The following is a 27,522-nucleotide window of genomic DNA, read 5'->3' as shown; positions in this document are numbered from 1 at the left end:
CCTAATGACGTTGTAGATGGTTCCAGACTTTATAAGGTAAAAAGAAGATGTGAATTAGTGGCGTAATAAAACACATTGCAGGCTGTTTCCAGGTGCGCCTTCAACACGTTTATCATTTCCAAATGCGTATGTTGCTCTATTGCCGTTTATGTGTATGGTTCCCGTTTGAGTTACAGTTTAGAGGGCAATGAAATTATTCGCATCGAATCATTACATTATTTGCGTATGCCAGAGATTTTTTTAAAATATTAATTTTAAAGATGTTTTAGCTGAATCCTCGTCTTTCTTCTGTTATGAACGTTTTTATAATAAGTAAAAATTAAAATAAATATCCGCACATAATCTTTCTTTAAGAAAGGGATTGGAAATCTACTTCTAGTTATCCACTTTGCACGGAAATCCGAAAGAAATTTTATTGTGAAATAGTCACAGAGTTACCATCCCAAATATAAAAAACCACGCTACGCTACAGATATAACCTAGATTCTGGAACATGTACAATTAAAAATTTCAATGTTAGGGGTACTCTTGCCAGGATAAAACAATACTATACAACATACACAAACCAAGCCGCCAGGATAGCCCAGCGGAAGAGGCGGACCTGCAAAGTTAAGAAGTATTTCGGTACTGGGTTCTATTCCCGGGGTCTAGGTCTTGTATTTTATTTAATCGTTAATAAAAGAAATTTATAGTAAAGTTTGTTTGCTAGTCGCCTCCGTCTACGATACCTAATTTGGTAATTGGACGTAAAGCCCGCCTGAAAAAATAGGCAATACTTTATGTACAGGACAATTTCTGTTCTCAGTATAGTGTCAGTTATTATTGCAATAAAGCCACAAAATATTTCATGCTAACAAATTGCAGGGACGACAGAAAGTCTTTTCGTAGGATATGCCATGTTTGAGTTTTTTTTTTTTTATTGAATTGTCAAGCGTATGTATTGGAGAATGTGTACTTGTGTGGATATTGATACATGGGTGTACATCTGTGATTGGGTTATACTTGCAAGAACGATGTGGGTTCATAGGGTGGTAGAAGAGATATGGGTAGTCAGCTACACTAAATTGATTTGCTATAGACTCCTGTAGTCTAATAGAGGTAGCGCAAAAAGGTTTGGTACTGTAAACGAATTCTCTTCAATTTTTTCCCCTTCCTTTCTTTTCTTTTCTTTTTACTTAATTTACCTTTGTAAGTTTCATTTACTAAAGTTGAACAATTTCTGTCATGTCTGCAAGTTGCACTCTACTAAGTGAAGTCAGAGTTCATTTCAATGAGATGCAGTCGAATGACAAGCTAGACAAGTCAACAAATCAGGTAAAACACCAGGTAACAGTGTAAGTAAAATTAAAACCACATTCCTACCGTTTGTGATAAGTGTGCTTTACCTTGTTTCCAGGTGATCTTCTCTAAATTTAAATTGAGTCCTCTTAAACGTTTTTGTTGATAACAGAACTTTTGAACTTATTAACTCTTTAATCAAGTTTATGAGGTTTGAAATTAGGAGTATAGGTCTACAAATTATTATATAAAACATTAAATAGTGTGCGGTATATTTAGGAGTAGGAGATAATGTAGGCGTGGCTTGAATGTAAAATATACTGTGGGCGTGGTCTGTTTGACTATATCGTTACTTATGATTGGGGGCTAGGTTGAAGTATTTTCTCCCTCGAAAGGGGATGAAAATTCACCCTCCATAATGAAGAAGGGGTAAAAGTGGGTAGATAAGTGACTTTCAAGACATGACGACGAGTTAGTGTCGTGTATATCTAGAGCTAGACAAGTGCATTAAAAATAATAATAATAATAATAATAATAATAATAGTTACTCAGAATAATGGAACACTATTTTGAAATATTTAATCTATTATTATATGATAACTGTACAGTTACAGACAAAACTATAAAAACGGAAATCTGAAATTACTGCAGGATATTTCCTAAAAGAAAAAAACAACTACTTTGAATCCAAGTGATGGCTGGAAATCGCCTAGAGAAAACAACTTGGCCTAAAAGATCTCCCTCGTTCCTCATAGACGATATCCTGTTTACACCAGCAACTAGATCACAACCACTTGTAAGTAGTATAACAAATTGCCTATGTATAACCCAAAATAATGCTGAGAATGTTCCTAAATTCAGATCCACTAAACCATTGAATACTATGGTGGGCCTACAGAACAATTACACTGTTACAAAATATCTAAAAGCCTTGTCGGTGTTCCTAAATCGTGCAGTAAATATGTCCTAAATCACAGTTTAAAAAAGAGTACTACTTGGTGTTAATAGATAAAAAACTACTCTGTTAATACTACAGCCCAGCATTTAGTCTAAATTTTGTAGTAATCTTGCATTATTTCACAGTTTAAGTGGAAGTTTTACTTGTATAACCCGGCAAACCTACTCGGCTGAAATATAGCCCAAATAATACCCCAAATCTTGTAGTAAATATGCCTTAATTTAGTTCAAATCGAAGCACTGCAAGATTTATACAGTTGAAACTACTGCCTCCCAAATACTGACTGAATTGTGTCCCAAATAATAAAATAGTTTAAGCCTTAATTTTATAGTTCTACTCGGAGTACTTACTATCTGTTTTTTACGTCAAACCTTTCTGTCTCTGATACAGCCAAGGCGCTTAGCACAGGCTTGTTTTGGTTCTGAGTTATATTCCCAAATCATGCAGTGTATGCCTTGATTTAGTGTCCTGTGTATTTGGTATGCTTCGGAAAACTTTACTGCCATTAATACAACTTTAATACATTGCTTACAAAAAATCGACTTCAAGTGAATTTAAATCTGACTATTCGCGGGTGCATTTAAGTAAAGTGGGTGTTTTGTTGCATTTAAATTTAGTGTCATTCCCAATTTAGGCTCTTGTCATTTGCATTGTCTGGCTCTTGTCATGATCACCATTCATGAGTAATTTTCAGTAATTCTGTGCACAACAGTTTGTAAAATTATTGAAAGTAGCTTAATAATGTTGTGGGTAACGTGACTTACAGTTCACCGTTAATCAAAGTAAAAGGCTACATTGAAACCTAGTTTGATGAAGACCCTTGTGGTGTTACTATTCACCAGATCTGTGAATACGTTCAGTAATGTGCCACTCTCAGCCAACAGATACTTTGCAAACTCCGGGTGAATTTAGCATTCCATTTGTATTCTTCAGGCTAATCTTGCAACTTCTCTCAGAAACTCCGGCTAAAATGTTTAAAATAAAATTAATAAACCTACACTTTTGTTGTGTTAATTCGAAAAAGTAGAAAAATTGTCATCCATTTTTTTCCTCTACCCCTAGCAAATTTTAATTTCCACTAAAATTTTGAATTTAATGAATCTGCAGTAAATTCGCAATAATGTTATTGGAACTTGCAGATTGAACTATTCTATTGCCATAAAGTCAATTGAATAATTAGCTCTATTCAAGTTCAATTGTAAAATAATAAATCAAATTAATTTGATCATGGACAAAAATTCCCAAACAGAGAATTGGATGTTTTTTTTTAAACATAAAATACTGACAGAAATGTCAGAATATAAATCGAGGAAAATTAAAAGTAAATTATTCCCCTATTTGTTCAGGCGGGGCTATCCTCCAACTAGCTATTGGGTGTCGTGGACAGAGGCGGAAGCTCATACTTTACTATAAACAATCTTTTCTAACAAATAAAAAGTAGTCATCATACGCGGCATTCGATTTGGGGATCTCCCACTTACAAAGCCACACTCTTGACCACTAGACCAACACCCGCCCCTAAAGGAAAATTAGAAATCATTGTGTAAAAAAAGCATAGTAATACGCGACAAAGTCGGGTAAATGCAAAAAAACAAAATTCTATTGTGTTTTAACAAATTTTTATAGCTTCCATATAATTTAAGAAAGAAGGAATAGACAATATCTTTTGTCTTAGAATCTAGAAACAAATATAAATATTGCTTTCTGTTTCCCTGTTGATAACCGACCGTAGTTTTGAGAATGTCTTATAGAAGCGCGATTTGGCAAAATTGGGTGATATAAGGACATGACATGAATCTGTTGATATGGTGGGTTTTAAATGAGAATTTTATATTGGATCCAATGGTTAAAAAACGTCATGAAAAACCGTCATACGGGAGGTCTTTGTAGAGAAAAATAGAAGATAGATAGACAATGTCTTTTATTTACAAAAAAAAAAAAATATATATATATATATACAATAACTTTCAATATAAAACTAAAAAAAATATTCTACAATAAAAGATCTACGCTAAGTCAAAGACCATTCGCGGAGGTTGTTGTACAGATTCTACAGACTGACCATAAAATAAAGAAAACTAATTATTTATATGAAAAAGTAAATATACAATATATTATAAAAGTAAGAAACCAGTACACTTATAGTATAGAACTGATAAGAATATGTGAAATCAATGTTATTTCTCATTAATTTTATTATTTCTAAATACGCATGCAGTCTTACATTATTTTAACATTATATCCCAACCCTCTCCATCCAAATATAAGATTAATTCTTCATTAGAAATGGTTGCTTTATTATCACAAGCTAATTTGTTTATAGGCCGAACAGTGTGCGACGAATTAGGTTACATTTTCTATTTCGCCCATATCACACAATGAACATAACTGTGAATCTGCAATAATAATATATCTTTTGTGCTTTAAATTAAGTAAATCTCCTCTTAATTTCATAATCCATCAATGTTTTATTGTAAAATTATCATCAACATAAAATTTATCAAAATCTTAATTGGAATTTGAATGTTTATAAACAACTGGGGACTGCGAATTTTGGGCTTTATATATACCTACTAAATTGAAGTTTGTAATAGTTAGAAGAAATCTTACTCTCTAAGTAATCTAAATTCATTTTTCGAGTTACAGAAATCTTCACAATTTACATTAACTATTGAACCATGCTCATTGTTAAAATTACTCAGATCTTTATATAAGTAGTAAAGTAAAGAAATCGCCTATTTTTTCAGGCAGGGTTTAACGTCCAACTACCAATTAGGTGTCGTAGACGGAGGCGACTAGCAAACATACTTTACTGTAAATTTCTTTTATTAACCATTAAATAAAATCTAAGGCCTAAAGACCGGGAATCGAACCCAGTACCACAATACATATTAGCTTCACAGGTCTCGCCCCATATCTTTATACTAATAAGCTATTCTTTTTATTGTTTCCATTGCCAGCAGTTTGAGGTATCTCACAATTGGCACGTTTAGTAGTTTAATTAAATAATCATGATGCAGAAGTAAAGTAAATAAGTACATGGGAGTTCTACAAAAAGCTTTAAATTTATATTATTACTTAGTATTATTAAAAAGAATCTATCCCCACTAAACATTTTAGCTTATACAGACTATGAGAGAGTTCTGCCTTGGAAGTCATGTAAAAGTTAAGAGAAACAAGAAAGATTAAAACTATGTAAGCCCAGTTTTCAGATGTCATCTGAATGGAATTGATATTTTCTACAATTAAAATAAATATTTGGCATTCCAGTTGAAAAACAAGTCTGAGTTTCGTTACGTCGAGGTTAAATTTATCTGGAAGAGAACTATAATTTGATCAGTAACTTGTAATTCAAATATTTCTGCCATTTAATTCTTTAAATTATCATAGGTCTCATTAACCAATTTCTATCCTGAAGTATGGTCAAAGTATCTACCTCAACAATATCAGTTAATTCAGTTAACTAATTCACAATTTGTCTGTTGAACCGTTAGTGGTTAGAAGTGTTGTAATGTGATCTGATAGCTAAGTAATTACTCTAAACAAAAACTGAAACTTTTAGTGATAAATATCGCGTAAGGCAGCGCAGTTTGCTAATCCCGCTGATGTTGGATTTCCAATAGTGCTCAGTTGATTAAAGTCTCTTTTCACGCGGATAACATAGTATCAATATCCCACCTGCAGCGAAATCTTTTGGAAAATGGACGAGTACTGTGCGAAGTAAAATCTCAAGATAACTTTTAAAAATCTAAAATTATGGTGTTTTTAAATGGAGGTAGAGTAATGTTAAAGAACGCTGGTTATATGAAGCTCATAATATAGATATTGTAAACAGTTACTAATATTTGGGTTGCTAATTGTGACTCCTGATTGAATTTTAAAGGATCACTTTCAGGACAAAAACTGCTTCTGCAAAATTGGGAAGCAATAATGTAACCGCTTATACGTCTTAGTTTATTCATTTTAGGCAGTTTCAGCGTGGAGGTTAGCAGAATTTCAGAAAGATTGTTTCGACTTTTCGTCCAGAGTGCTCCTGCTTTTGTTTGTGGACTGCATTTGAGCCACTTTGGCTGTTAATTACTCATTAATCAGCTGACATAGGTTGGAAGTAGTTGGCGAAAGTTGATCTATGAAAGCAATCGTTAGAAGGAAGATGAGTAACTAATAGCAATAAGTGGAGTACAAGAAAGACTTGTGAAGCTTCAAATTGGTTTGCAGAGTCGCAGACAGGCCGGGGAAAGCTCCGTGATTCTAAAGAGTTTATCTAGTCATTTAATATTGTTTAAATTACCAGACTTCTCAAAAATATTGCCAGCAATAAAACTAAGAACGACGATGAACTTAACGAACATACGAATTTAGCACAGTCACTTAAATAATTATATAATAAATAATTTGATAAGTAAATAAGACAGATTATAAACCGTGTAGGTTTACATTGCTACAAAACATTGCTAAAGCTTCACCATTAGAATGGTTCACAATCTTGCTACAAAATGCCTTTGTTTGGAATAGACTCAGCGTGGGAATTTTATTATACTTCTAGTTGCCACGACATCGGACTTGCTTTTCCGACTTGAAATTGATATCAACCTGCTTTATTCATGATAAGGAAGAACTTATTACACTTTATTACACTTGATCGAGGATCGAGTATAAAATTAGAGAATCACGACGATTTTAGAGGAAAAGATGAAGATGAAAAGTTTTAAAACGTGGATTTTTTTGGGAGGCTTCTTTATTTGTTTTATTTTTCTGAAATTTAATATATATTAGCAATTAGTTTTCGTATCAGGGAAAAATTCTGATCAGTTCTACATCTTAAATTAACCAAGAAAGAGAAAAGCAATTTACTATGAAGGCCATGCTAATAATTAGTTCTGTTTACCTCGAGCCAAGTGAATCCTAGAGAAGGCCCTGTCAATTTAAGAGAATTTTGCTGGAATTCATTCTGCTTGCGACCTTTCACGGTGCTGAGGTTTGTACACACTTGACATAAAAGAGGTTTAGATCGATATGAGCTGTAGTAGAATTTAATTTGAGGTTTAGAGGTGTTCTCAGTTTTCTCAAGTCATTATTGGCTATTTCCCCAGCTTTTCCCTTTCGTTAAATTTAATTATAAACCCTTACGGTTTCTGCTTTTTGATAAACCGATTAATTGTTTGCCCGACACAGCTTTTGATAACCACAAAAATTGTTTGGTTTATTTCCAATGCTGTTTTTTTTTTTTTTTTTGGAAGTTATGATCAATCTGTCTTAACTCCTGATAGGAACATGTCTAAAATCAAGTATCCTGGCTAAAATAAAAGAAGTAGATCTACATAAAAATACAATAGTTTGAATAAACGGAGACTGCAATGTAAGTTAAAAGAAAATAATTGGAACTATTTTCAAGAAAAATAAAATAATTTAGCAGAAAGGCATTTCTAGCTTATCATCGCTTAAATTACGAGCTGAAGTATTCAAGAAATGTTGGGTACTTGCTAATTTGTGTACTTTTTAGCGTTTAATCAACCCTTATACTTAACTTTTAAAACTGTAAGTTTTTGTTAAGGAGTGTACAATATAGGTGTCACCACAAATATTGAACTAAATGTCACTTCAGAGGTAATGCTAACCAGTTCCCTCCTCTGGAAGTACATTTAATCGAACTTCACTGTATGTATCAAATAAATGGTCAAGAATGCAATGAGTTTCAACAAGATCGTTTTTTGCCGCTTCTAGAAAATCTCAACGAATTAAAAAGAGAAAAACAAAGAGTGCTTCCAATGTGGTGATGATCACGATATTTCCATCACATACCATAAAAGTTTTTGAATGTTTCTGCTGTTTATGTGTACTCAGACTTGGTATTTTCTGTAACTACATGGAGAAACGTGGCTGGGCCTTCGGTAGTTGGCATCCTTCTTTAGCTGAACTCACTCGTTCATTGCTGAGGTTGATCGGTAGCTTAGTCAAGCACTGGAACTTTCTATCTTTCCAGAATAATCATGCTTACGTCACTAAAATTGTAGTTCGAAGAAAAATCGCTTGATCAGCAATCTCTTATGCAATGCAGTGGTCGTTTTTTTTTTTATTAAAGTTCTTTTTCAGGAATTGATTTTAAGTAGGGGTTCTAGAACTCTCGCTTTCCTCTAAAACTTTTTGTATCATAGTGTAACTGCAGTGAAGCCAAATAACTTGTTAGTAAACGTTCCAAATCAGACATAATCATTTAGGTGTCTAAACTGTATTTGTTACCTACACAAAGGGAGCGTTAAGCCTTCATTTTGTCACTTCTCTACAGTACCTTCAGTTACTGTGCGTTCGAAACACTTGTATAATTGAAAATATGATTAAGCCTGCATAGCTGGATAATATCTTTGAGTTTAGAACTCTTAACCATCATTAGAGGTAGAGATTTCGACTTCAATTCGTCACCATCTCGCACTACACTTGCTTACTGAATGTGGGGCGTGTGTACGTAAGCGAAGTCGAAAGCTGTATACCAAACTGCTTAATCTACCTCTGTTGACGGTTGATAGTCCAAAACCGGTCGGGGATTCATGCGTACTACACCAGATGAACTCGAAGATATTATCCAGCAATGGCTTAATCATATTTTCAATTATACATGTGTTTCGAGCGCACAGTAACTGAAGGCACTGTAACCCGAAACCTGTCGGGGATACAATGTAAACATTGGCGCTACACCAGATAAAAGCACAAGTAAACACATATAGAATATTTTCTTACAAATTCTGAACATAACTGTGATTGGCTATTCCACAGATTAGCAGTTCCAGTAGAGAGGTGAGTGGTGATTGTTGCCCACTAATTCCTCCAGTAGCCATGGCAGCCGCAGCGTTTCTTACGTATCCGACTTCTTACATTCAAAAAACTCCAACGGATTCCTTCTTCTTGACGGGTCATGGTAAGTACTAAACTTCTGAACTTGTTTCATGGAAACAATTTAACTTCTCTGTTACTGCAATGTTTAGGGCTTTAGGCTGGGTCAGAGAGAATCTCAAAATTAAAACCCTTCATTACTGTCACCTGCGTTCTCTTCTTGAGGGAGTACTCTTTATCGATTTAACCTAAATATACTCCGACAACTGCACACCTAGTAGTTTTTGCTCAGTCATAATTAAACTGCATGTAAAAAAAATGGCTCTGGTCTGAAGAATTAAAGTTACTAAGGTTACCCTAAGATAGTATGTGATTTCAATGGGGAAAATTCAATGGCAAAAATTAAAGAAGAAGTTTAATAATACATTATCAACAATACATCATCTAACTCTTCGAGGCATTCGCCGAATGAAGTGATTGTCGTGTTCTTGTTGTATTTCATCTCAGGTTTGCTAAAGGTGGTATCGCAACTCATCTAAATTATTTGTGTTTGGGGAACGTCTAAAGAGCCGTCGCACCATATCCCATATTTTCTTATAGCAGAAAGGTGTGACAAGCAACTAGTGGTCACACATTGTCCTTTTGAAAGATGATTAGTAAGACCGTCATCAAAAATAGTATCAAAACTTGTCTTAAGATCTTCTAACAGGATCCTGTAACTGTTCTAACTGTTCTACTCACATTGAATTAGATTACTGTAAAAGAAAGATGTGCGAAAGTTAGAAAATGTCTTGAAAACATTTGTGCACCCCTGGGTTAGAAGATATTTACACTTTATTCATTATCAGCGCCCTCCGCAGGCAAGTTGTATTCTTATATGAGCATTAAAACCCAGGTTTGCGTAACGATTGGTTCACTCTTTTGAAAAAAATTGATAACAGATATAATTTTCAATTATTTTGCAAGTTAATGTTATAAATTTTATTGGATTGGCGTTTCTCAATCAAGACCCTGCAGATACGCACTCTGCCCAGTCTCATGCGGCGGCCCTGAGTAACTCAGTGATGCCTTTCTTGTCACCACTGAAGCCTGGATGGTAGCCTTCTGCATTGCCAGAAGAAGTGAAGAGTAAACGACGTTACACGACCGTGAATTATTCGCTTGAACACACTTAATCATAACCAAAGCCCAATAGCAGCTGAAGTGCTACCCCTCCACCAAAGATGTAAAGATCTTCGTAATGATTACTTGCCAAAATAAAGATATGTTTCGAATGGTATGAAGTACTATTTCTGTTATGGAATTTGCAATTTCCCTAGGGCTTTTCCAAAATGGTAGCGTTGAAAGCCTTCCTCGATCAAGAATTTTCACATTTGAACATAAGAGAATAATTTCGTTCCAAGCGTCGCGCGAATTTTTGGAAACAGTTACCCGCTTCATGCAAACCAACTATTATTTTCCTGTCTAAGTTGGTTAAGTAACGTTTAGCGATTCTTCAAATCTCGGGAGGATCAATGCTATACTTTCTTCTAAAATTCTAAACCAGACAAGGACTAACCTTAAGATGGCGAACATAGGGCAACCTACCTTATTTTATAGAGAAAATTCTTCACCAAAATTTGGTTTTGTTTATCAATTTGTTTATAAATCTTCTTTGATTTTTTTAAAAATGTTTTCCCAATTGAAATTATTTAATACTGAGGTTAGTATAAACAAATAGTGCAAATTTTTGGTTGAGTGGGACAGACTGAAAGATTGCTGGAGTGTAAGGATCCACTAACACAACTGCGGAATCAACCACTGGACACACTGAACCAATAGGATCAGAAGCAAAAGTTTACAAATGCTTTGGTTTGCATTTGGGAACACGAGGAATTTCTCTGACAGCCGTTCTTGTGTCACATTATATAAATCCCTTGTTAGACCCCCATCTTGAATATGGTTCCAATAATTTGGAGTCCGTTTTGCAAGGTACTGAGGCTGTTCAGATAAGTTCTTTCGGTGTTTAGCTTGCCGTTTGAGAATCCCTAAAGAAACCTATTCCGATCTACAGCTCACTCTCAATATTCCTCCACTTGCCACCAGAAGAATTTATTATGACCTTTCTTTCCTCTGCAAACTTCTCCATTCTCAAATAGACTGTCCTTAACTTCTTTCTCTAATTTCTTTTAATACCTCATCCCATACTACACGACATTCTTCTCCATTCAATGTACCGTACTGCAAACATAATTACGTTTTTTACTCCCCTATCTTTCGTATGATGCGGACAGCCAATCATTTTGACATATGTAGATTTCTTTGGCACAGATATACAAAAGTTTGTAAATAAAGCCAGATTTCAACAATTTCTTTCAACTATTTGTATTATCAATATGGTTATCATTATTAATTGTTGTTTTTGTAAACTGTAAAATTAAATTATTTATTCGTTTTTCATTTAAAATAAAATAAAATTAAAATTAAATAAAATAAGCTAAGAGATGCATAAACGTTAGTTACTCTTTGAATACTCCAGCTGTTATGCACTCTTGTTCTGGAATAGAGCTGTAGGATTGCACTACACTCAGTATAGTGATGTTTTTAAAAATGAACAAAAAATGAAAATTGCAGCCCCAAGCTAAATTGCATTGCAGTCAGAAGTAGTGGGAATGTTTCACAGTTTCCAGGTTATCTATGTGTTTGTATTTGTGTCTAATTATTACAGATGTTTCAGGTTTATTTACTAATACAGAAACAAGTAATAAACATTATAGAAGGCGTAAAGCAAGGACCGTATTCTCGGATCACCAACTAACTGGATTAGAGAAACGATTCGAGGCACAACGATATTTGTCGACACCAGAACGTGTAGAGTTAGCGCACGCCTTACATCTGTCAGAAACACAGGTTTGTGGCTCCAGCCGTTCAGAGCGCGATCGTTGACTAAATCTTCACCATTTAGCAAACCTAACCAATTTAGAAACATTACCTTAGCTATACTGAATACTCCCACCTGTTTGGACCTTCAATATGTTACCTTCCTCTAGTTTCTGTTGGCAGTGATCTAGGTAATGAGACAATGCACCCAGGTTATCTGGGGAAGTTCAAGGAGGGAGCCGGCATCAAAGAATAACTGCTACCAGTAGGTATTCTATGGATGGCTCGCCCAGTTCTAAAGAGAACTGCTAAGCTCTTCAGGCTTTAGAGTGAGAAATCAACAGGGAGGTATAATACCGGTTGTTCTACGCATCTCTCCCCGCTTAGCTATCATCAGATTTCCAAAATTAAAGGTTGGGAATATTTTAAGACGGCATCCGTCTAAGCCAGGGATGGTCAAACTCAATTAAAACACGAGCCATTTGGTGCAATAGGCAAGTTTCACGCGGGTCGCATCCATTTACAAATTTGATTAAAGTTATGACTGGAAGCCAATACGGTGATTTTTCCGTTATATTTTACCTTTCAATTTCCAAATAAAGGCTACCCTTTCTGTTTATTTTGGCCCTGGCCATAAACGTTTGTGACAAAGACCAAAAAAGTAGAAATCTAGACGAACTGGAAGCCAATACGGTGATTTTTCCGTTATATTTTACCTTTCAATTTCCAAATAAAGGCTACCCTTTCTATTTTGGCCCTGGACACAAAAGTAGGTGAGAGATTGAAAAAGTAGAAATCTAGACGAACTGGAAGCCAATTCGGAGTTTTTCCCTTGTATTTTACCATTCACTTTCCAAATAAAGGCTACCCTTTTTGTTCATTTTGGCCCTGGCCATAAAAGTTTGTGACAAAGACCGAAAAAGTAGAAATCTAGACGAACTGGAAGCCAATTCGGAGTTTTTCACTTGTATTTTACCATTCACTTTCCAAATAAAGGCTACCCTTTCTGTTTATTTTGGCCCTGGCCATAAACGTTTGTGACAAAGACCGAAAAAGTAGAAATCTAGACGAACTGGAAGCCAATTCGGAGTTTTTCCCTTGTATTTTACCATTCACTTTCCAAATAAAGGCTACCCTTTCTGTTTATTTTGGCCCTGGCCATAAACGTTTGTGACAAAGACCGAAAAAGTAGAAATCTAGACGAACTGGAAGCCAATTCGGAGTTTTTCACTTGTATTTTACCATTCACTTTCCAAATAAAGGCTACCCTTTCTGTTTATTTTGGCCCTGGCCATAAACGTTTGTGACAAAGACCGAAAAAGTAGAAATCTAGACGAACTGGAAGCCAATTCGGAGTTTTTCACTTGTATTTTACCATTCACTTTCCAAATAAAGGCTACCCTTTCTGCTTATTTTGGCCCTGGCCATAAACGTTTTTGACAAAGACCGAAAAAGTAGAAATCTAGACGAACTGGAAGCCAATTCGGAGTTTTTCCCTTGTATTTTACCATTCACTTTCCAAATAAAGGCTACCCTTTCTGCTTATTTTGGCCCTGGCCATAAACGTTTGTGACAAAGACCGAAAAAGTAGAAATCTGCACAACGGTTGTCAGAATCATTTAAAAGTCGAGCAATTAGGTGCAACAGGTAAGATTCACGAGAGCCTCATTAAATTTACTAATTTGATTTGATAGGTATGATCCACAACATCTCAACCCAGAATGCTCTTTTAAAGTTTTTCGCTATTGTTATCAGTTTACATCACGTGACACGGAGAGTTTCTAAACGTCGCCGGTAGTAGTCACCCACAGGCCCCCATTAAAGGCACTGGGCCACGTGTATACTTGTCTTCGGTAGTTAAAGGGTTAACGGAATTGTGTGTGCGGCATTGTCTCGATCTCCCCTAAGCGCTATTTTCTTAGTAACAATTTTTTATATTTTCACTTATTTTAGAACATCGTGGGCCATAAAAAATTACCTCGGGGGCCGCATGCGGTCCCCTGGTCTAAACCTATAACCGCCCAGGCCGTATAAAGAATTACCAAGGTTTCGGGGGGCCGGCAGTCGTATAACCACTACGTGATGTCACTTACACAGGAAGGATATAATTCTGACCCAACACCTAGTGATCAGCTGTGCCCAACACCTTAAAAAGCTAACAAACCTTCCCGCGAGAGAGGTTATTTCCTCCTCCATCACCCGACATTTAGGAATCATTTTGACGAATCAAACATCCGAGGGCATTTTGAAGAGGTTACATACCCTTTAATTAAAGCTTGCGTTAATTAGGGAAGACTTCTTAACTCTAAAGGAGCGCCTGGTACCTTTTTGGCTTCGCATTCGATCACCTGTACCATCCATTCTTCGACTCGGGTCGCCTTGGATTAAGGAAGAACTGATAAGAAATCAGTATATCTTGCTTTCGTGCGTCCATCTTCTTGCGCTGTTCACCCACTCTCAGTAAAATAAAGAGTTTTGAGATTGAGGAGAACTTCGATCCTGGTTGTGAGATAAGTCTTCGTATCGTCTCTGCTGGCCTGCTCCTAGGAGCTGTAATTCGGAGGGGGAGGAAAAGTCGAAGTTTGCCCCCCCTATATACTTTCTTAGGCTAGTTTGCACTAGTTTATACGAAATGCTTTTAAAACGATTTATCTATCTATTAATAGATTCGAAATTATGCCCTACAGGTGAAGACTTGGTTTCAAAATCGGCGGATGAAACATAAAAAGCAGTTAAGGAAATTGCATGACCGAAGTATTAATAAGAATTCATCGAACTCAGCGAGCCAAAATAAAGGTAAGTTTCGAATGGTATGAATGGTATACTATGTCTGTTTGGGAATTCGGGAGTTCCTTTGGAGTTCAAAAATAGCTCGAATACATCCGACGTCATCTATGTAAAGACTCATACGACGTTTTTACCCTTAACATCGAATGTTTATTAAATGTTGGCAGGTTGCACTATAATAGAAGTTATTTGGTTTCACTACTAAGTATACAAAGACTGAAACAGTAGAAATCTAGACAAGGGTTATCAAACTCATTTAAAAGACGAGCAATTAGGTGCAACAGGCAATATTCACGCAAGCCTCATTATATTTACAAATTTGATTTGATCAAAATTTGATTTGGAAAGGTGACGAATCGGAAACCCTTTATGAAATCAATTATTATGAAAAGAATTCTAAACAAAATCGAAAGGTTTTTATCTGAACAGGAATTCAGAAGTGCTATAGAACACCTTTCTACTTCTTTGTTTTTGTTTAATTTTTTAATTTTTATCAAATAATTTAATTTATAAGTGACTGGACCAAAATAGCACTTCAGATGAATTCCTAGTCCCTTAAAATGATAAAAAAATTTCTAACGATTTAGAGCTTCTTGCGGGAATTAAAATATTAAATATAAAGAAAATCAGTTAGCCCCTACAGTATCACTTCCGGTAGGCTGAGCTTGTCGAAAGGTTACTTCCTGTCGCATCGTGGCACCTAAACCAAATATCAGTTTGAACTCCATGATTGTTTCTTGGTTGAGTAATGCTGATCACACACATTAACTAGTTTTTTTGTAATTACGGATTCCCAAAATTGTTAATTCTTGTGTAAACTCAAAATGTAAAATATGCAAAAATCCAATTAATGCAAATATCTCCTCTTAGAAGGTAAAAGAGAAAGCGAAAGAAGTACTATCACTTTTACTTAAAAATGGATTTCTTTCTCGGCTGGCTGAAAGTTGAGAATAGATTTTTTTTTTTTTCATCAGGGTTCAGAAAAAGAGGGGTTCTAAGAGTTGAGGATTGTAAAATAGTTTAAAAAAAATAAATGGAGAAATTACTGAGAATATTGTGGGTGTGGTCATATTTGAAGAAGTCTTTAAAACGATGCTTTTTGGAGGGGTGTTTGCTGTTGTGGGGCGGACGGGCACAGGCCTAAGTCCCGCCCTAACCAGTATTTGGTTGGTTAGGTCTCGAGTCCTTGTGGTAGGCGTGACCTCCCCTCCATCTGACTATTCATAAACTCTCTGTCTTACTCCTGGTAGTGGGGAAGGAAGCAGGAGAAAATCTACCCCTCCAATTATTTGGGCACAGTTTAAGTGCGGGGACCTCTAAATACCTTGGATCGGCCATAACTGCTTCGATTACACACACACAGACACTCTCTCTCACTCACACACACTAAGAAGGTAGCTGAAGTTAACAAATCGATTTTGCACCCTCTCCTACTGTAAAGATTGAGGAGTAAACTGAATGTACTCTCACGTATTGACAAGAAAACGAGTTTTAGACCTTCCTCCACTAACAAATTTGACAAGATACAGAAGTGCGTATCAAAAAATTTCAATTTCTTATAAAGGTAACCTACACTTCTGGATGAATAAACACTTTTTGGTAGAAAACATTGGTTACAAATGGGCAGATTGTACAATTTAGGGAATAAATAAAACGTTGCCTCGTTTTTCGTCAAAACGTAATATAAAGTAACAACAATGCTTGAAGACCGAACGATCAATTTTTTTCTAGGTTACATAAAAGTAATAACTCGGGAAGATTGAAACTTCGTAGAACAACAGTTCACCCTCAAACTTAAAAAGGAATTCTATTATTGATACCCAAGTCTATGTATTTATTGGGTTGGCATCAAGTCCGTTGATTAGAATTCCAAAAACACGTCCGCCGATTGCGTCATTGTTTTTAAGTTTTGTACCTACACATTTATTCAAATGCAGTGGAATTAATTCAATCACAATAAAAGGGGATTAGTTGATTAGTTTACGTATTCTAATAGAGTATATTTTCGATTCTGACTTTTGAGGATCTCCCATTTACAAATCCATGTTTCATAATCACTACACCAACACCCGCTCCCACGTCTACAACATTTTATTGGTAGTTGGACGTGCCAAAAAAAAATAGGTGTTTACTTTTTACTTTTTTTAAAGTACCGTTTACTGTTACAAATATTAGAATTTACCCAGTATGCCATTTTTTAAAGTGATCTAATCAGGGGCCGAATCATTATCAAGAGATGACCTTATTTACTTACCAATAAGGTAAGAGTTGAGTTCTCACACTCCTTGCTTAAAACGCTCTTAGAAAGAATAGACAAATTGTATTATTTTAGTTTTTATGCAGAATTACTAGTTGCATTCGGTGTCATTGCATAATAATGTGCTACTTCTTAATTTCCCAGTGTTATACTAGTAGGTACTAGTAGTTCGTGCAAAAAAACTAATAAAAAGATTTATTCTCTTGTGTTACATTAATCTGTTGTGAACACTTCCGTGACATGCGCTTAACTTAATGTTTTGACTCACAAACATTCTTCAAATTCCGAATATTGGAGTATTCTATTTGACATTTACAGTTTGTCAAATCACAAATTACGCTGAAATGTAACCTTATAGGGAAGCCTTAAGCTACTCAAATCTCAGACTAGTTTTTAAAAACCACACTTTCATACATCAAGAGACCTAAAACAGATCTTTCCAGAAAAATTTCAAAATGGAAAATGTGCATGATTACAATAACTTTCTCCTTACGAAGAGTAAGAAAAAGTAAGAAGAACAGTGCTTTATTTACAACAGATATAAAGATAAAATAAAAGAGAAAAAAACGGTTGTCAGCATGGAAAGTAAAAAGATAAGACACTGCAAGCAAGGTCTTCAATTATAGAAAATACAAAACTACTTTAAATAAAATATATGAGTCAAGATCTTCAGAATTTTTGTTGTCTTTTTTTTTTTACTAAGGGGACCGCATTTTCGAAAAGACAAATGAGTTCAGAAAATCTACTGGAGTTAGTATCTGTGCCTAAAAAGCAAGAGTATCAATGCTAAGGATTGCCTTAGGTTAATTAATAAAAGTAAAAGTAAAGTAATCGCCTATTTTTTCAGGCGGGGCCTAACGTCCAACTACCATTTACTAGGTGTCGTGGACGGAGGCGACTAGCAAACATACTTTACTGCAAATTTATTTTATTAACCATTAAAATAAAATCCAATGCCTAAAGACCGGGAATCGAACCCAGTACCACAATGCATATTAGCTTTGAAGGTCTCGCCTCTAACCGCTCGGCTACCGTGGCACCTAGGTTAACTAATAATTAAAAACGAAGCAATGAAAGGACTTTTAAGACACTCTTTAGAAGTTTGAGGCCCGGAAATAGCTTGGTGTCACAGTGAATGGTGTTTAAAACAGGGCGAACTCATCCCCCACCTGGATTCGTGTACTTTACGGTAGCACACCAGAATTGATTACACTTTAAAAGGAGTTTGGGGGAACTGTCGCCCCTTTTTTCATTATTAGTCGTAACAATAGGCAGAGTCAGCTACATCAACCCCCAGGCCTTGTCTTTTACCACTCGAGTTAAAAGGAGAGCTTCTCCAGCAAAATGGTTAAGAGTCCTGAATATAACTGACAGAACTGGAAGGGGTAAAGAAGTTATTAACAACAAAAAATGGCGGTGCAACTCGCTTGGCAACATGGGGTAGTGGAGAGGGTTAACAAGGGTCTTGACACAAACTTCTTGACAGAACACAAGACTTAATGAGCCTCGTCAGGCATATCAAGTAGGCAAGTTATTGTAGCACAATATAACCTCGAATAAAACCTTCTTCCTTCGCCTAAACACCTAGTATTTTAGATTAAAGCTCTCCCACCTTTTCATTCTCTTTTACCCTTCTAAAGAGAAGTGCTATCTTACCGATGTTATATCTTGTGCCTTCGCCGAGAATACAAGTTTTGGCCTACCTGGTGGGGTGAACAAAAAGAATCTAGATCAATATGATGAAAAATCTTCTGATGATACATGAAAATCCGAAAATCGAACGTGGTATGACGGATAAAATCAACAAAGCTACAACTTGATTTTGCATTTTATTCACGCAAATTCATTTTACACCAGTTTCCAGAGGAAGAGGTAAAACTAAGCTTTCTTATGAAATCTATTTCACAAAAGCAGAGCGTTATCTTTACTTTTAAACCTTACTGTTGGGCTATAATAAAGAAAATAATTTTAATTCTCTAATTATACTGTATTACTCGTTTCTACTGATAAAGCGTTTCCTATTTCAAAACTTTCGTGCAGACATTCCCTATTTAAAAGCATACTTACTGCAAGTAGTGTCTTCAACCTTCAAATCTCCATCGCCGCATTCCTTAGAATATCTGCTCAGTTACCTCTTGATGTGCAAGCAAACTCTTCCATACCTGCTGGTAAGGATACTGTGCTTCAACTCAACCTTTGAAACATTAATATTTATTAACAGTTTTTTTACATTTCCTAAGTGACTGATGTTCTTAGAATCCTTCTTTCTTATAAACCAATTAATTTTGTCCAAAATCAAGAGCCATAAATGTAGCAAAAGCGAATTATTGCTCCTTCAATGCTATATGGGTTGTGTTATAAATATTAGGTGCTTCTGTGTGCAAATCTAATTTTATTCATATGAAAAAAATCCACAAAATTAAAGTTCCTAATTCATTTAAATTCAATATAAAATTTTATCTTTTCCCAATCTAAGTTTTGATAAGTATTCGACTGAAATTTTTTAAAGTTGTTTGTTTAACCTAGAATTTGCGTGTCACTCCGAAAAGGCTAGTGTTTTTACGCAGAATCGTCTGCTTAACTTTGATAATTAAAAATCTTTATTCATGCCCCGATTGCGCCATTAAGAATATAATCTCATCTAACCCCATGAGATTCCAGACCTCTGGAATGTGGCTTATGATGGAATTTTGCGTATGGAAATGCCAAATGACACTTTTCTAGTTGGATATGCGGACGACATTGTAGCTGTTATCTCGGCTAGAGATATAGATGATGCTCAACTAAGGCTTAACCAGGTAATGCGCCGTACACAATCCTGGTTAGAGGATCATGGTATGGAATTGGCATCACAAAAGACGGAAGTCCTCCTCATTACAAGACGGCACATTGATACCAGAGTCCAGATGCAAGTGGGAGAAGTAGCAATGGGAACCAAAAGCGCGTTAAAATATCTAGGAGTATTCCTAGATACAAAACTAACTTTTGGGGAACATTTAAAACATGTATCTCTTAAGGCGGAAAAAACCACATCGGCACTAAGCAGGCTAATGGCCAACGTTGGAGGACCTTTGCCTAGCAAGAGACGGCTCTTGATGTCCGCGGCAAATGCTGCCATGTTATATGGCAGCGAAATTTGGGCGGAAGCCCTAAAAAAAGGAAAATATAAGAAGTGGCTGGCGGCAGTCTAAAGAAAAGGGGAACTGAGAATTATCAGTGCTTATAGGACGGTTTCCAGGTCGGCGGCCCTGGTAATAGCAGGTGTTCCCCCCATTGACTTGGTGGCAATGGCCAGAAGAAGGACCTACCTGCTGAGGGAGTCTCTAGGTAGTACCGACGCCAAAAAGAGAGCGATTGCTCGGCTGGCACAAGATTGGAGAGCCTGCTGGGCCAATGACTACCATGGGCGATGGACGGCAGAATTAATTGTTGACCCGGTGATCTGGGCAGAAAGGAAACATGGGGAGGTGGATTATTACCTCACACAATTCCTTACTGGCCACGGGTATTTCGCAGGATTCCTTAAAAAAATAGGGAAAAGGCCGTCTGGGGCGTGTATTTACGGGGACTCGGACTCGGATGACGCCCTGCACACCTTTTTTGAGTGTACACGATGGGTACAAGAAAGAAGAAGCTTGCAGGAAGTCACCGGTCCGATAGCTCCGGACAGCATCGTCGGGCGGATGCTGGAAGATGAGGAAGCCTGGGCAAAGGTATCTTCCATTGTTAAAAAAATATTAATAAGGAAAAAGAAGGACCTCGAATTATTGTAGGTAAGGTGGAAGAGTAAAAAAAAAAAAGAAGGAAAGTCAAGTAACGAGGCGCCATCCCGAAGTAATGCTGTTTGGCGGTTCCGGGATGGATATTTACGCCTGAAGGGGAGGAGGTTTTTTAGTGGGTCGAGCCCCACACACCCGACAGATCGTCGGAAGGTGCCTTTGGCATTTTTCCCCCTCGCAAAAAAAAAAAAAAACATGAGATCAGACTCTTCGCCAATATTATTGCATTAATGATATTGCCATATTAATGATATTTAATGACATTGTATTACATTTATTGATTAGACTAAATGAAAATATATTTCCATTCGAACGTATTTTTTTAACTGCCGTCCGATCTCAATTCTTATGACCATTTTTAAGTGTTTTGAATCAACCCAGAGCTAGCCGAGTAGAAATAGACATTATCCCTATAATTTTTTTATTTCATTTTATGAAGCAGCCTTCTTGACTTTTTTGTTTTTGTTTTTGTTTTGCTGTTTCAGATGCTGACCGTCCGATAGACTGTTCTCGCAGCCAAATTGGTAATCTTGAATATCACAGTTCGGACGATTCGGACCAAGATATCGACATTGTGGGCGACAGTGACAAGTGTAGATCTGGAAGTTGGGCTTAACGCAGTGTAAACGACTTACTGTGGAAGCCGTATTTTTGTAAATAATACTGTGAATGGGGCAGAGGCCTGATTATACTAGTTTTGGGTTTTCGGGAGTATATTTTATGAGTTTTGGAGGTGCTAAAATTCAAGATTTAAAGAAGTTTGGGTGAACAGAATGCCCCTATAAAACTCCTGAATATATATATGTATATATTATTTATATGTATATACATATATATCTTGAACTCTCAATACAAACCCAAAATGGCAATGCCTTCTTTTCATTTGACCCATAACTGGCTACAAGGTTTACTAGATCATGAGTCACGCAGAGAAGTGAGGAAATAAGGTTTTCTACAGGCAGGATTATGACATATTTACTAGCTTATAAATCATGGATGTGAAATTGGGTGATGATGAACAAAAAGACATGGTAATACCATGGGTTATGGAGTAATAAAGAGATTTCTAAAAAGATTCACTCATAAGGATGTGGCATCCTTACAGGGTGTATGACGTGAATTGATGTGAAATATGTTATGAAGTGAGACACAGAGATGAGGTACAACCTGGCTTGCCGTGGAGACATCAGAAGAACCTGTGTCAGATCTTGAATCACAAAGAGTGATGACGTCTATATATTGGTTATGACCAATCTAGTCATGGTAAAATTATGATAGGTCTTGAGTGAGGTGACATCACTACCAAGACATCGCAAGTAACCTTCAAGATCCAGCGAAGTAAACATGTAAGAAACGCTAAAAAGTAGTAACCATTGAGTTCTCCTGCAAGCTGATAGAGATAACAAAACTTTTAGACATAAGTATACCCAAAGTCGAACCAAAAATAAGAGTTCAAACCCAAATTAGACAAACTGAAAGCTGGCCTCCTTCAAAAAAGCAATCCAAATTGTAAGATATTAAACAAGTTCTTAAATTAGGTAGTATGAGGCTAGAAGGAGCAAACAGAACCCACAGATTCTATACCCCGAAGTAAAAATAAACCAAATAAGCTACCTCATATTCCCAATAACTTGACCTACTAACCAATGCAATTTAACTCATACTCTTAGTAACATTAAACTCAGCCAATAACCCAATTAAGGCCATCATCTAATACCTAATCAAGTACACATAAATTAACCCTGTAACCCACGGAGAATTAACCCAAATTTCTCAGCACCTTGAACTCAACATAACCCAGCAAAACTTGATTATTAAGAATCCAACTAATTTTCCCACTAAAGTAAGTATATGTACGTTAGTCGGTTTGTATGATTTTGGACCATTTGTTATTAATAATAACCAAATAAGATGGTCAAACAGATTAATTTTAACAAATATATAATTGGTTGTTACTAATAATTACCGACTATCAAGGTAATTGTAATAATATCTTACTACACTTTAGGTTGGAAGCATGCGAGCAGTGAAGGTGCTCTATCTATTATTTCTGAATGCTCCATAGTACATTGTGGACTAACATCGCCGTGTTTCCGCCCAAAGATAAGGTGGAGTAGTTTCTTAGCAATAGAAATAAAAATACGGTACTAGGGTTCATAAAATAATCAGTAATGACTTCAATTAAAAATAGTTCCAGATACAAAAATATTTCAAAGAGTGAGCTGACACGAATTCTAATTTAGGTGGAGGCTATTCTCGTAAAACCCATGAGAATTTCAACATTGCAATTGTATTCTAATCGTTGCTAAAGTAAAATATTAAAACTTCTTTACAACTCATCAATGCAAAAAAAAAAAAAACACTTCGTGTTAAATAAATAGTTTTGTAATGAAATGTTTAATTTCCCTTATAATATGAGTATATTATAAGAAGATATATTGCGAGCGAGTTTTTTTACAAATTAGACTCAGTTTTAAAAAATGTAAAATAAAAGGAAGTTTAAATTTTATATATGATTTAGGTACCACCATCGAATCTGACAATAAACTTTTAGCAAAATGAGCGAAACGGTAATGTCAATTTATAAAATAGAATTTTCAGTTTTTACGAGAGTTTCGAGAGAGAAATCCTAGTAGCCGTTACTTATTGCGCATGAGTAGTTCTGCAATGTTTCCCTAGCGAAATTCAAGGGCATTTCTGAATGGCGGTGGTGGTCTTCTAAAGTTCCTATTCAGTGGGGACTTATCACCTAATTAATATTGATAAGAGAAAAATATATTATTCCAAAATTGAAAATAATAAATTGACTACGAGTGCTATTTCAATGAAAGATTTTTTGTAACTTTTAGCGATTTTTCGAAAATCGTAAGTATCTTTAAAGTTAAAATGTATTATTGAACTCAACTACTTTTAAGTACAAATCGTAAGTTTAAATTAGACTTAACTACACTTTCTGCGGTAAGAGAATGTCTTGTGATTCAAACACAATTTTTTTTTTTTTTTTATACTCACAGTTTATAATTTGAAAGACTATAAAACTATTATCTAATGAAAGTTTTCCTATTTGTTTTCCTTAAACACATACTTTTGGGCAATTTCATTATAATCTTTCGTTTTTTACATTTATTTATGTTTTGAATAAGAACTTAGTTGGTGAAAGTATTGCGTGGCTGTTTTATGATTGAGAAAAACGGTAGATAATAAAAATCACTAAGTACTGAAATAAAAAAATCAAAATACATTTTGAATAAAATTTACTAGATTTCTCTGGTAATTATTATAACAAAATCACATTAAATTTACAAACCTGATTTATTGTTTTAACTAAAATATCAGGCCATTATTAATAATAGCCCGGTCATTATTAATTCCAACTGGATTTATAATATGAACCGAACATTAATGCGTACATACGACTTAACCCTTACTCATAAACACATTGGACTAAAACTAAACGAATTACCAAGTTTATGCTACCTCTATTCATACTGCAGAATATTTAACATAGATTAATAAATAATCCAAGGAATATTTAACCCATATTTCTATTTAGAATCTTTAAAGTTAACCAATAACCCAATTAAGGCTACCTCATTTTTCCTAGACAGTGAACGCAACGTACCCCAAATAAACTTTCTTTTTTAGTTTTACTATCCTCCTTTAGGACTGATTTTTTTTTGTTTAATTGATCCAAGTATTTATGATACCTAATTTATATGTAATTAGTTAATATGCGTATTGTTAAGCATGTATTCGTACTGTAAGCACAAATTTCGGAAATGAATGTAAATAACTGTAGATAGATTTTTAAAATATCTTGCCCAACACGTTACATATAAGTAAATAAGTGAAATTTATAAAATGAAGATTGTACTTTGCAAATTATTTAACAAATAATTGTAAATATTTTATTACTTTTATCTGTATAATAAAAACGTTTACCGACTAAAATAAGCTTTGAAATATTGTCCTTAAGTATTAAATCTAGCTCAAGCAATGGGCGTAGTTGATTTCAATGGATCACACTATTCCAGACTACAATATTACTTCGCCAGTTCGTGTGAGATAAAATTAAGACCATGGGCGTCTTCAGAAGATAGCGACAAGTAGGAACAGCTGCTCCTCTTAAGAGTCCCTCATATATAGGGTGATCCATTTAAAACGTACCAATCGCTAATAACTTTTTAGGAAAGCGGAATTCCGATAAAACCCACGAAGTAAACTATATGTTTTTTTTTGTCTAGTTTTCAAATTTTTCATTCCCGATGCTGTATCATTATTTTTGCCGGAGTTACAGCCAAAACCCGATTGGGGTTTCATAAGGACCACTGGTTTTGACAATGATTATGAAATTCTTACCGTAATCATAGGTCAAGAAGTCTGGCATACTGGGTGCATTAAAATTATATGATGATTGCTTTTATTTGATGATGAAACAAATTTATCCCTGATTCACCTATAACCATTACATTACACTACATGTTTGAAAATCTTCAATTATTATTATTTTTGTTATTTGCGATACAAATAACATTTTTTGCAGTCAGAGGACCACCCAAAACGTGTATTTCTGGTGGGAAATTAATATTGAAAATCGATCACGAATAGATAAAGTTATAACTTTGATCTTAAATATCTCAACAAATATTAAGGATATCGAAACGGGATCAACGTTATTTTTCACAATTTTTTATATAGTTTCCATAATCATTGTCAAAACCAGTGGTCCTTATGAAACCTTGATCAGGTTTTTGCCCTTAACTCCGCCAAAAATAATGATACAGCATCGGGGATAAAAAATTTGAAAACTAGACCCAAAAAAACATATAGTTTACTTCATGGGTTTTTACGAAATTCCGCTTTTCTAAAAAGTTATTAGCGATTGGTGCGTTTTAAATGGATCACTCTGTATATAAATTTAAAAAAAGTATAATAGAAAGAGGGACATTTTACGATCAAAATACATTTATGTACAAATGATGTCAAATCTAAAAAAAAGTCTGTTTCGTTAAAGTACTGAAGGGAATAAATACTGCTAAACTGGTGGAATTCACGATTAAATTCATACATTGGAATGCACTCCAAATACAATATACTTGCCTTTTGCACTTTGTTATAAAAGAAAAGTTGCACTTCATCTGGTAAAGTTATAAGGCTTGAAACTTTTACAATTTATTTACTTCAACCCAAGATCTCAAACGGAGAGAAAATTTCTGTAAATGAAGAAGACGCTTATGGCACACAAATCACATTGGTAAACAAAACAATTGTGAAGATTTTATTCAATGAAATATTCAGTCTGTCTAGTCTAGAATTTGATGAGAAAGTAGAGTTATTAAACTTCCTCCATGCCGAGAATCCCTCAACGGTACACGGAGGTAACCGACTTCGAATGGGGAAAAATTGTCAGTTTGCATAAAGTAGAAAGCACAAAAGAAAGACCGAAATCATTCTTGACTGTTTCAGGGAAGAAACAAAAACCTTATTTTAACGTTCTAACATTCTGTTTTTATACTACGGTTTCAACAACATATTAGGTCGGCTGGTTTTGGAAGTAGCAGTTTTAAAAAAGGGAAGAAATGGAAAAGCTTTGCTAGATTTACGAGAAATAACGAGTAAATGTTTTAAAAATAGTTTTAACATTAGTTATATGTAGGTTGTGTTGATTGCACACGGCTGAGTCCAAAAAAAGTCTGTTTCGAAATTGTCATCTGCTGTCGTACTCGATATTCCCAATATGAAAATAGCCATAATCGTCAATTAAAATTTTAAGTACTATTGGTTTACGGTAGGAATGTGGAACGTGGTGCCTAAATTGTATATATCTCTGCCAAACAAATGCGAGCAAAATTATTTAAAGGCTTGAACAACTAGTTAGAGTCAAGAACATTAATCATTTAGAAGAGACTAATGAATGTCCATTTCATCCACCTTCATACCTTACAAATAGTAGCTTATTAAAACTGTCCTGTTGAAGGGAAATTAGAAAATTTAATAAATGACAATTTTTTAAACATTTAATGATCAACCTCTTAACTAAAATTTTTACAACGAAAACTCTAGGATAACAGACAAGGAAAATAACAAAAACAAAAGACAAAAATATTAGAGAGATACATATTTAAGGAAGCATCCTTAATTTATATTACATATTAAGGGAGCACCCTCAATTAACTACAAAACAGACACAAGTAACATAATGCAAATATGTTTGTAATCATATTGTAATTGTTATGATTAAGAAATAATAACAGATCGGAAGGATGTTTAAAATTAGAATGGTTCTTAATTTCGTAGAACCTCCAAAATCAATTTTCTTAAGAAACTAAAGTGATAAACAACAGATGAATAAATAGTTATGCGAAATTATAGAAAATTGTTGTCTTCGAAAAAATCCCCCCAAAAAACTGGAAAATCGCATGCCTGGTTGATGAATTTCGAATATCGGAAGCTCTTGCTTTCCCAGAGGTTACTAGGAATAAGAGAAACAAAAATCAAGAGACGGCTCCCCCCTTATTTGAAATTATAATGTATTCTTTCTATTAAATATAACGGAATTAAAGTTTCAATATATTTTTAATTTGACCAATTGCTATTATTATTCATTTGAGCTAAGTTGAAATAATTTATACAAAAAATGAGGAAAGTAGAAAAATTTTATAAATGAATTTGATCTAACAATCTTGGATAAGCCGAAAGTTGGGTAACTTGCCTGGTAACTTACATTTTAGAATTTTCCCCAGTACGTAATTGTGTCTTGTTGTTTTTAGGGATTC

The 27,522-nt window shown here is 35.0% G+C and overlaps 1 protein-coding gene across 2 annotated transcripts; it reads left to right on the top strand.

Annotated features, from left to right (window-relative positions):
* The first annotated feature begins 1,732 nt into the window (after positions 1–1,732).
* On the top strand, positions 1,733–24,686 carry LOC141459276 (brain-specific homeobox protein homolog). Of its 2 annotated transcripts, none has more exons than XM_074138140.1 (5): positions 1,733–2,074; positions 9,008–9,149; positions 11,772–11,953; positions 14,611–14,719; positions 21,232–24,686. In XM_074138140.1, the coding sequence occupies exons 1-5, from the start codon at positions 1,973–1,975 to the stop codon at positions 21,360–21,362; spliced, it is 666 nt and encodes a 221-aa protein (XP_073994241.1). In that variant the 5' UTR covers positions 1,733–1,972; the 3' UTR covers positions 21,363–24,686. The 2 variants fall into 2 exon arrangements, with proteins under 2 accessions (XP_073994241.1, XP_073994242.1); XM_074138141.1 differs by having other exon boundaries at positions 1,737–2,074; positions 11,781–11,953.
* The last annotated feature ends 2,836 nt before the right edge of the window (positions 24,687–27,522 follow it).

Source organism: Rhodnius prolixus, unplaced genomic scaffold, assembly GCF_049639745.1.
Source record: "Rhodnius prolixus isolate KJV_2025 unplaced genomic scaffold, Rpr scaffold_11, whole genome shotgun sequence".
Taxonomy (NCBI): Eukaryota; Metazoa; Arthropoda; class Insecta; order Hemiptera; family Reduviidae; genus Rhodnius; species Rhodnius prolixus.
Note: the sequence above shows the minus strand (reverse complement) of the source record. Positions and strands in the feature narration are given on the sequence as shown.

Excerpts from the sequence above, each read along its gene's own strand:
- LOC141459276 (XM_074138140.1), top strand. The coding sequence starts at position 1,973 with ATGGCTGGAAATCGCCTAGAGAAAACAACTTGGCCTAAAAGATCTCCC. Across the intron at positions 9,150-11,771 it reads CTTCTTCTTGACGGGTCATG|ATGTTTCAGGTTTATTTACT; the intron begins GTAAGTACTAAA and ends TAATTATTACAG. Across the intron at positions 14,720-21,231 it reads CTCAGCGAGCCAAAATAAAG|ATGCTGACCGTCCGATAGAC; the intron begins GTAAGTTTCGAA and ends TTGCTGTTTCAG.